Below are 11,731 nucleotides of genomic sequence, written 5' to 3' on the forward strand. Positions count from 1 at the left end.
TTCTTACCTCAAACCTCAGATCCTCTTAACCTCATGTTCGTAATAATGGAAACACGATCGTCGGGCTCCCACTAGGACCATCACCCTCACGACATCGCCATTATTAACGAACTAGTCACAATCACTTCACTTCCTTCAACGTATTTCATTCACATCGCTTTATAAAAATCATGAATAACATAACATTTTTTTCATTTTTGAAACCAAGCATGCAACATGTATTTTAAATGTCTTCCCTCAATCATAAATATCAAATAGACATTTAAAAATCATAATTTAATCATGAACATTTCATAAACATTTAAAATAATCATAATATCATAAAAACAGCATCTAGGGAACTGCCATGACCTTTACTAATTTCCCAGTGTAAAAAGACCGTTTTACCCCTGGATTCGACATTTTATGTTTTCGAATCAATAACAAGCTTTCAAATTCATGGTGAAGCACAAAAACGAAAATAATAAAAGTGCATCTTGTTTTTCCATTCTATCCATGCATAAAAACATATTATGGTGTGAAGATGAGTAAAAGGAGAATATGGTGTGCCTTTGCGTTATAAACGCACGAATAAACGTTGACGATTGCGAAGAACGGCGGCACGAAGACGATGGCTTGAACCCTGGCAACTTTTGAATTTTCTCTCTTAATTTCATGGTGTGTGCCGTGTAAAACTTGGGAAGAAAAGTGTTTGAAGATTTGTGGGGTGTGGGGCGTGGGATTTATGATGATTAGGGTGGGGTTTTGTACCTTATATATTTTAATTAATCACTAAACAAGGATTAGGCCCATTTATCAACTTAATTAAGCCCACTTGGCCCACTAGTGTTTAACTAAAATATTTAAAATAATTTGGTTTAAATAAGTTTGTGAAATTATTAGCCGGGTTGCCAAAACGCTCGTTTTTTTGTTGAAAAACTAACACCGAAAAATTTTACGTCCCGGCGTATAAAATCACCTCAAAACCCCTTATTTTCAAAAATACGTACTAAAAAGCATCGACCATCTTAAAAACATTTATTTAATAAAATCATTTTCTATTTTTTTTCAGCCCTCGGTCTCCGTTCCTCGATCGCAACTCGAATATCTTTTAAAAATACATTTGTATGCAACAATGTAGAAAAATATATTTTAAACATGGAAATATGCACAACATAATTAATTTATGCAATTAAAACGATTAATTGAAATACATAAGGAAATTAATAATTGCATGCATGTGGCTTGCGTGGACTTTAAAATTTTTGGGGCGTTACACAAAATCAGATGTTATCTATGCCACATTGATCGCTGAATGAACAAACTGATTGCCAAAAAACAACAATCAGTTGGATATGAGCAGTTGATGTATTTTGTCCATATCACTCTGCTCGGTTATTGGAATAAAGTGAATCAGTTTGAGTTAGAAACATAAGACAATGATCTACAAGTCATCTTCAGAAGTCAAAGCCTGAATCGAAGCTTAAGATGGTGATAAATGAAGATGAAACTATTGGTTCTATACAAACTTAAATTAGTGAGGCTGATTTTAGCACACCAGTTGAACTGCTGAACCAGTTGAGCATTGTTGGAACATTTCAAGTTCGCAATCTTGATTTTGATGTTAACAAAACTTGTTATTGTATTTCTAATACATTTACTCACGTGTGAAGTTGCATACACAAGAAGGAAAATGAAACTGAATTTATCCAAATTGAATTATGGCGAGTTTTGGTTTTTTAATGATATCTCTCAACTAGAAGATTAAAATGACAATATGTCAACTTCAATGATCAGAAAACACATTTTGAAATAAGTCGTATTTCACATCAATTGGGAAAATAAGATGTTATCTAGTCCAAACTGATCGTTGAATGACCAAACTGATTGCACGAAAATATCAATCAATTGAGTATGAACAGTTGCGGTATTTTGGCAATATCTCTCAGCTCGGTTATTGGAATTAAGCGATTCATTATAGTTGGAAAGATAAGACAATGATCTACAAATAATTTTGAGAAATTATAGAAGCTTAAGATGCTGATAAATGATGATGAAACTACTGATTTTGTACAAACTGAAATCAACGAGGCTGATTTCAGCACACTAGTTGAGCTACTGATCAGTTGAACTGCTGCACTAGTTGAGTTGCTGACCAGTTAAGCTCAGGAAAATGTCCAGAAAGACGAATTTGACCATTTAATTTCAAAAACAGTACAAAAAATTTCCCAACTGTCATATTTATGCATCTAATGTATATATCATTGTTGGGGCCTATAAATACAACATCTTGAAGCTCAAACAAGAGCTTTGAAGAGGATTCAAATCATGGGCAGTTAGCGTGAATAAATCTGCTAGTTCAGAGCACAAGCCCTTGTGTGAGGATACATTTGAAATGTACACTGTAAAGGATAAATTCTTCACACACAATCACTCACACATATATAAGAGAATTCAACTTCAAAGTTTAGTTGAGTGAGTCTTTACACAAAGACATTAAAGATTGTGTTTATAGTCTTAACATAAGAAACGTTAAAAATTATGCGGATTGTGAGTTTGCGGCTTACAATCGAGAGTATGCTAGGAGTTTCAATTAGGCAAGAGATAAGTCTTATGTTGAAATGGTATTGTACAAAGTGTTGTATAAATCAAAGTCTTCTAGTTGATCCTTCCCAAGGGGAAGAAGGGGTGACATGGGAGTTGTTAATCTCCGAACATCCATAAACAAATTTGTGTCTATTTATTTATTGCATTTACTTATCATTTCAATTGTTTTTAAAGATGTATTGTTGAATCATTTTATGTGTTCTTCAAATACCAAAATATTGCATACCAAGTGTTCGATAAAATGCTTCCACCAAAATATTTTTACTCATTCAACTTGCATATATTTTAAATGTTTTAGAAAATATTTAATCGGTTTCTACGAAGGATTATTTTGAGTGAATTCCGCTTGGTTTGGAAACCAAACTCAATTTAATTCATCGGTGCTCAATATTTCAAGAACTGAGCTATTGTAACTCAATGATAATCCCCTAATCTATCATGTCAGATGTTTATTTAGTTGTGTTGGGCTACTTCAATATTTATTTTGTTAGGTTGTTTATTTATTGTCTTCAAAATTGCGAGGAAAAAAAAATGTTCTATTTGAATACAACGACACTTATATGTATTTGTAAGTTTGTTATAATTAAAAATTCCATCTCTATTTTAGATACACTAATTTTTAATTTGATTTTATTTTTGAGGTCTAATATATTTAATTCAATGATAGTATAAAATCATTATTTTCTCTTCAATATATCAACTTTAATCTTAGAACAACAATTCACCAATTAATTTAGATTATTTAAAAATAATTTTATGTCAATTCAATATAAACTACCATTTTTCTTATTTTTTAATTCATGCAAAATAATATAAACAAGAAAAAATGGTTAATTAACATATTTAGAATTAAAATATATGTATGGAATTTAACATACTCAAAAGACTAATTTTGTTAGTTAAATGACTTCAAGGCCAAAATTGATTATGGTGTTGTATAGTAGGCTATTGTTAATAATTTTTATTAAATAAATTTATAATAAATACCAATTACTATTATTGTTATACTTGAATGCATTTATCTTCTGAGTTATCATTATAAATTTTTATTTTAGAATTAGTTCCATTTATTTTAAATATTTTATGTTTTAAATATTTAAACAGAAAATATGGATTTGGGAGCCAGAGTATCTCAACAATTTAGTATATATACATGGTTCAGTCAAAATCTTGAATCAACATCAATATCTCTGTTAAGTTATATTACAAATGGTATGATTTGTTAATTCAATAAAATACTTTTTTAAAAAAATTGTAATAGATTCAAGTTTAAATCGAGGCGGCTCCCATCCAATTTTTAAGCTTCATAGTCAGAATTATCATTTAATCGAAAGCCTACTTTCATGTGAAGTTGCATCCCCAAAGTTTGCTCAGCTTTATATTTACGACACAGAAAACGAAATTCCTAATCGAATTGCTGCTGTCATATCTTAAAATCTATATATTATATTGAGTAGACCATATTTTCTATTTTTGTTCTATAAATTAATTTTTATTTAATCGAAATATTTTTCAGACAAAACAACGACACAAATAATATGTATTTAGAGATAGTTTCTGATTTGAAGGTAATGTTAGACGAAAACAATATTTTGGTCAAGTGCTTTAAGATGAGCAAAGAGAGAATGATGATACAAGGACGATCCTATGTGAAATTAAAGTAGATTGGTAGAAAAAGTGGGGACCGAAGGAGAAATAATCTTCCATATGCTTCTGAGGTTGCTGCATTTATTGTGGGAGATTTCGATGAGTTTTTGGGCAACCGAGATATTTTAGTAGAAACGCAAACAGGGCAACTTAAACGTATAAATGAGTTGAATCCTGCATTTCTTGACCTCTAATATCCTATACTTTTTTCATATGGTGAGGATGGTTATAAAGAAGATATATATTCCATTTTCAAAATCTAAGTTAAGTATTGGAGGAAGAAAAAGGTGAGTATGAGAGAAATTTTTGCTTATCAACTGCATGATAAAAATTCTGAATCTTCGAATATTTTGTTGTCGAGAAGAATATTTCAAGAGTTATTTGTCGATGCATACACAATGGTTGAATCTCCAAGGTTGACATATATTCAGATTCATAAAAAACAATTGAGGTGTGAAATTTACGAAGGTCTTCATGACATGCTTTTTCATGGTAAAACAAACATATATACACAAGGAAGACGTATTATCTGGCCTTCTTCTTTTACTGGAGGGGCGAGATATATGATTCAAAACTATCAAGATGTGATGGCTATATGTAAATGGGTCGGTTACCCAGATTTGTTTATCACATTTACATGTAACCCAAAATGGCCAGAAATTGTGAGATTTATCGAGCACTATGGGTTGAGGGCTGAAGACGATCAAGATATTGTTCGCAGAATCTTTAAAATGAATTTGGATGCCTTGATTAAAAATCTCCGAAAGAATAAAATATTTGGAAATATTAAAGCAGGTAAAAAAAATTATATTTTTTTGTAATTATATGTAAGGTACTAATATTTTGTATTTTAGTAACATTAATATATTTTATACATAAAATTAATTCTTATTATCATATTGTTAGTAATATACACTGTGGAATTCTAAAAGCGAGTATTAAAGAAGACAAATATTCAGTAGCAGAGGCAATAGATCATATCATTTCTGCTAAAATTCTTTGAAAAGAATGATGTTGTTTACTATGGTGAAGTACAAGAGCTAATGATACAATGTCCATGTGGTTAAACAAGAAAAAACTCTCCATGCATGTCTAACGGTCGTTGTACAAAGCATTTTCCTAAAAACTTTGTTGAAGTGACATCATTTGATGAGGATGGATACCCAAGTTACAGACGTAAAGATAATGGGCGAACAATTAACAAGAATGGTGTTAATCTGGATAACAGATTTGTTGTTCCCCGTAATCAATCGTTTTTTGTTAATTCGGTACGGAACCCATATGAATGTGGAATGGTGCAATCAATCTCAAGCTATCAAATATTTGTTCAAGTACATAAATAAAGGACATGGTCGTGTGACTTCCTCATTCTATAAGAGCTCAGATGATGATAGTTCAGGGAAAAATATGGATGAAGTTAATATGTACTACGACTGCAGATTATTTCCTCTTGTGAGACTGCGTGGAGAATTTTTGGATTTGATATTCAATATAGAGATCCACCTATCGAGTGTCTGAGCTTTCATCTTCTGAATGAACAAAATATTATTTTTTCAGATTTAGATGAAATCAGTATTGTTCTCAATAGACCTACTATTAACCCGAGCATATTTCGTGCTTGGATGGAAGCTAATAAGAAATATCCAGAAGCAAGAGAATTAACATATGCTAGATTACCAATGAAGTTTTTTTGGAAGTACATGAGAATTCATTCCCAGAAAACAGAGATTTTCAATCGGACGCATTTTGTACATTCCTCCTGGTTGTGGGGAATTGTACTATTTAAGATGTCTTCTCAATGTAAACCATGGCACCACGTGCTATGATGATATAACTTTTGTTAATGGTGTTCAATACCGTTCATTTTGCAATGCTTGCTATGCATTAGGACCCTTGAATGATGACAAAGAGTATAATGACGGTACTATTGAGGCAAGTCATTGGGCTTCAGCACAATCTCTGAGAGTTTTAATTGTTACTATATTATCATCGAATTGTATCAACCGACCTGAAGTTGTTTGGGAGTCATGTTGGACATATCTATCTGATGATATTTATTATAAACGATTTAACTTGCTGCAACACCAAGGTATGCATTAACTAATAATTTTTTTATATATGTGTTTATATTATATATATATATATATATATATATATATATATATATATATATATATATATTAATTTATATCTATTTTTTGTAGAATTGGAATTAAATGAGGATGAAATAAGAAATTATGCATTGGTTAATATTAAAAAGCTATTGCAAACCTATGAAAAGAGTTTACGTGAATTTCCATCAATGTTTTTTCCCAATTATCAATATTTTCAATCTTCACGAAATAGACTAATACATGATGAGTTTCGGTTTGATAGAAGATCTTGATTGCAAGAACATGATAAACTCATTAATAATTTGAACTCCGAGCAGCGTCATGTTTATGATACAATAATGAAAGCAGATGCTTCAAATAAGAGAGGAGTATTCTTTGTATATGGATATGGAGGTACTAGAAAAACATTTGTTTGGAAGACTCTATCTACATACTTGAGGTCGAAGGGAGAAATTGTCTTGAATGTGGCATCCAGTGGTATAGCATAGCTTCTACTGCCTGGTGGAAGAACTGCTCATTCCCATTTTGTAATTCCATTTAATCTCAATAAGGAATCAATATAATATATCAAACAAATGATTCATCTTACAGAGCTTATTGTAACATCTAAACTTATCATTTGGGATGAGACTCCAATGATGCATAAATTTTGTTTTGAAGCTTTGGATAAAAGCATGGAATATATAATGAGATTTGTCAATCTTCAAGCCTTCATTTGCCTTCTGGAGTCAAAATGGCTGGGTTCTTTTTTTTGGCGATTTTCGAAAAATATTGTATGTTATTCCAAAATACACGGTAAACAAGATATTGTTCATGCCACTATCAATTATTTATATCTTTGGAAACATTGTATAGTTTTGAGATTGACGGAAAACATGTGATTACAGAATTTAGGTTCTGATGAAGAATGTGCTAAAATAAAATAAATAAATAAATCAGATTGGATTGCTAATTTAGGAGATGGAAAAATTGGAGAACAAAATGACGGTTATGCGACAATCGATATTCCTGATGAACTTTTGATCAAAGATTTCAATGATTATATTGCAACAATAGTTGAAAGTACGTATATGTCTTTAGACAACAATATCAGCAATACTGTATATTTTCAGCAAAGAGCTATTTTGGCACCAACACTTGATGGCATTCAGTCCATAAATGAATACATGGTATCTCTAAACCATTCAGAAAAAATGTTGTATTTAAGTTCTGATACGACGTGTCACTCATATAGAAATGTTGACCTACTGAATGAGGTGCTTACCCCTGAATTCTTAAATGGAATAAGATGTTCTAGAGTACTGAATCACGAGTTAAATTTGAAGGTTGGAACTCCGCTTATGTTGTCGCGAAATATAGATCATTCTCTTGGATTATACAATGACACTATATTGATCATGACAAGGCTCAGAAACAGTGTTTTGGAAGGAAAAATTCTTACTGGAAGTAATGCAGTTCATAAAGTGGTTATTCCAAAAATGTCATTGGCACCTTCTGATCCTAGGTTTCCTTTTAAATTTCAATAAAAAAAACAGTATCATTTGATTGTATCATACGCAATGACAATCAACAAAAATTAGGGGAAATCATTGTATCATGTAAGACTTCTTTTGAAGAATCATGTTTTTAGTAATGGTGAGTTGTATGTTGTTGTATCCAGAATTACGAATCCTAAGGGTCAAAAAATTTTGATATGTGATAGTGATAGGAATCCGAAAAAGTCAACTCAAATGTTATATTTGAGAAAGATTTTCAAAATTTGTAATTTGTTTTTTTTCTTTCTAATTTTATGATTTATAATCTATTTAATTTATTTGTATTTTAATTATTTATTGAAATATATATATATATATATATATATATATATATATATATATATATATAAAAGCAAATTTGTCTACTCAATTTAGTAAAATCTCTCAATATGAATTTGTTAATGAGAAAATTATATAATATAATTATCCGTTTAACATATTAAATGTTTAATAATAAATATATAATTTATAATGAATATGTTCATGTCTATTCAATGACTTTTCAAATTTCAAAATAGAATATGAAATCACTTATTGAAATTAAAACTACATTAAAAATTTGTATCATGTTTATTATTATTTTTATTACAGTTACTGTATGTACGTTTTGTACATAATACATAAATTTATGTGTATCATTCATGACCTAATACAATTTTTATATTAATTTTCAACTGAAATACAAAAATGACTCTTTTATTCAGTGTTTTATTGTTAAAATCTACATGTATATGAAGACAATAAACATTTCAAATTGATAACAAGTCACATTATTGAGAAAGTGAATAAGATTATCATACATATTAATTTTAATCATTAATCAGATAAAATAACATCGATGTTGGTGAAGATCTGGTAAATTGATAATACAGCCCCCAACTGAAAAACAATCCAAAAAAGTCGACTGACATAAATAATATAATTCAAGATCCATCAACTCGCACATCCTCTAGCATGATAATTCAGACGCCATTGAATGACAAAATCTGACTCGTACAAAACAAAAGAAAACACCAGTAAAGGAAATTAAGTTCATTATCGACTAAAGAGCATACTACGCCTTGTCTGCTTTGGCTGCAGTAGCAGCAGCTTGACCACGCAGACGACCAGTTCTCCTGGCAGCAATAAGACCAACCTTCTGCCCAGGTGGAGCATCACGACGGACAGTACTAGCATGACCAATATGTTGGTGGTTACCACCTCCATGAGGATGCTCCACAGGATTCATAGCAACACCACGGACCTTGGGCCAAGAATTTCTCTTCACTCGGAATTTGTGATATGCATTTCCAGCCTTCAAAAGTGGTTTCTCTGTTCGACCTCCTCCTGCAACTTGGCCAATCATCGCACGACAACCACTAGGCACAATTTTCTTGGCTCCTGATGGAAGCTTAATTCTGTGCAAGGAAAATGACACATCAACACGGCAAATAAGAAATGCTGGACGTTGTAGCCCCTCCACTTCGATTATATCATGGGAATAAGTTTAAGAAAGCATCTTGAATTTGGTAACTTGAATTGCAGTAATGAAAACTACGAAACAAGCTCATCTAACAATTAACCCTACTTCCAAATACCCACACAACACAAAATAACACAACCAACCATGAGCAGGTGAAGAAAAAATGTCAAGACATGAAATGAAAAATTCAAACATCCATATACAGACACCATATTTAATCAATATCATGATCAATTGTAATCAAGAACAGAAAGTATTCGAATTTCAATGGCAGCATGCATGTTATTAGAAGTGTATGCCACATCAAGGCTTATAAGTATTCAAGTCGCAAAGCAAGGCAGGCTTTACTAAAGTGAAGCACCGTCCGCATATAGAGCCACTATAACATAAGTAACCTGAACAAAATTTTATCACATATACTGCGATATGCAGTTTACAAATTATTACAGATAAATACAAAAAACTTCATTAGCAAACAAATAAAATAAATGTTCAGTTTTTTGTATTTCATCTTCGATTCACTATCTCTACATTGAAGATAAGCTTAAAAGTGACCTGGAGCCTTTAAAACGCACCAAGACTTGGGCTTTACAGTTAAAACAGAAGCTTCGTCAAGGAAGAAAGAAAGAGCCTCGACGAGCATCGAGTCTAGGCGCACACCTTCGTACTTTAAATAACTGAGCATTGGCTCTCAATCACCGTTCTATATTAATATACCCGGAAATGACAGCAATATTATCACAGAAAATAAACCAGACGATTACTCGCATATTATCATATTAACAAACAGCTGAAAATCTTAGTAAGGAGATAAAACATCGTTCCGGATTAAATATATAATAAATCATAAAATTAATCAAAACCAATGAAATAAAATCAATACATCCAAAAATAATTACAAACCATGAGAATGAATTAAACATATATAACAAATAAAAACAGAGATTTAGCTAAATCATACCTAGAGGTACCATTATCGGGGTTGTGAGAAATGACGACAGCATAATCACCAGAAGCTCTAGCAAAAACGCCACGATCACCGACGTGGTGTTCGACGTTGCAGACGACGGCACCCTCGGGTATGGATCTGATCGGGAGAACATTACCGACTATGAGGTTAGCTTTCTTCCCACAATACACGAACTGCCCGGTGTACATGCCCTCGGCGGCGACGAAGAGCTCCTTCTGGTGCTTGTAGCGGAAGGGGTGGCGGAAGGTGACGCGAGCGAGGGGAGCGCCACGACCGGGGTCGTGGATGATGTCGGTGATGACTCCCTTCAAGTACCCATTACGCTCGCCGAAATCGAGGGATCGGAATCTGGCCGGTCCCTTCCGGTGGTGCGTGTGAGACTTGAACACGGATCCAGCTCCTTTACGCTGTGAACGAATCACCCGTCCCATTTCTGTGCAGCGGCGTAGGCGTGTGTGTTTGTGTGCAGGGGACGGCGGGGCGTGGATGGCCGATTGAATATATAACAAGTGAGATTGTGCTAGGGTTTAATCTTCGAAGCAAAGCACTCAATGGCCTATAAATGGGCCAAATTTCAAATATAGTTGGGCCTCTCTATTTAAATGGGTATAATAACGAGTGATTTTATGTGAGTTCAGTGTGAAATTTTTGCCTAATTATTAATTAAAAAGAACATAAATCAAATTTTATTTTTATTTTTTTATATATTTAGACATTGTTTGATACGTAGAATTAATCATTAGTTGATTATATATTTTTATTCAATCAAACGTTGGGTCGAGTTCTATAAATTATCAGAGTTATAAAACATTGGGTTGTAAAAATATGTTGATTTATCATCCTTATATTATTAGTCATAATATCTTACGAATCAAATGATATCTCATTAAATATATAATTAGTTTGATTAACTATTATATTCATTAAAAAACTAATAAAAATCTTCATATTTGGTTGCATTTGTCACTAAAATAAATTTATTCGATATTTAACTTTTATATTGTAAAATATGATTTCTTTACTTGTAGACATCGTTTTTTACTCGAGTTTTATGATAATTGGAGTTGAAAATAATTATGTATCTATATTTTAATATTTATTATACATATATTGTAAATTCTTTATTATCTCATGTTAGGAGTCATCTAGCTTATTGAGTGGCTTGGGTTTAGCGATGGCAATGGGACGGAGTGGGGTGCAGCTTTGTCATCCCCATCCCCGCCCCATCCCTGATTCTACCAAATCGGAGAATCCCCATCTCCATCTCTATCATCAACCTCACGGGGATGGGGATCCTCGGCCCCATTCCCGTCCCCATCTCTGTTTGAATTTTTTTTTATAAAACTTTAAGTATTTATTGAGTTGAAACAAAAAATTTTAAATTTTACTTAAAAGTATTGATACAAAAATTCAATAA

The 11,731-nt window shown here is 32.1% G+C and overlaps 1 protein-coding gene across 1 annotated transcript; it reads right to left on the reverse strand.

Annotated features, from left to right (window-relative positions):
- Positions 1-8,756: 8,756 nt before the first annotated feature.
- Positions 8,757-10,826, reverse strand: LOC140830861 (large ribosomal subunit protein uL2). Its single transcript, XM_073194392.1, has 2 exons — positions 10,306-10,826; positions 8,757-9,279 (listed from the first exon to the last, which is right to left on the reverse strand). Exons 1-2 carry the CDS (start codon positions 10,743-10,745, stop codon positions 8,937-8,939), a joined length of 783 nt encoding a protein of 260 aa, XP_073050493.1. The 5' UTR covers positions 10,746-10,826; the 3' UTR covers positions 8,757-8,936.
- Between the last annotated feature and the right edge of the window lie 905 nt (positions 10,827-11,731).

The sequence above is a fragment of the Primulina eburnea genome, chromosome 4 (assembly GCF_022965805.1).
Source record: "Primulina eburnea isolate SZY01 chromosome 4, ASM2296580v1, whole genome shotgun sequence".
Classification (NCBI taxonomy): Eukaryota; Viridiplantae; Streptophyta; class Magnoliopsida; order Lamiales; family Gesneriaceae; genus Primulina; species Primulina eburnea.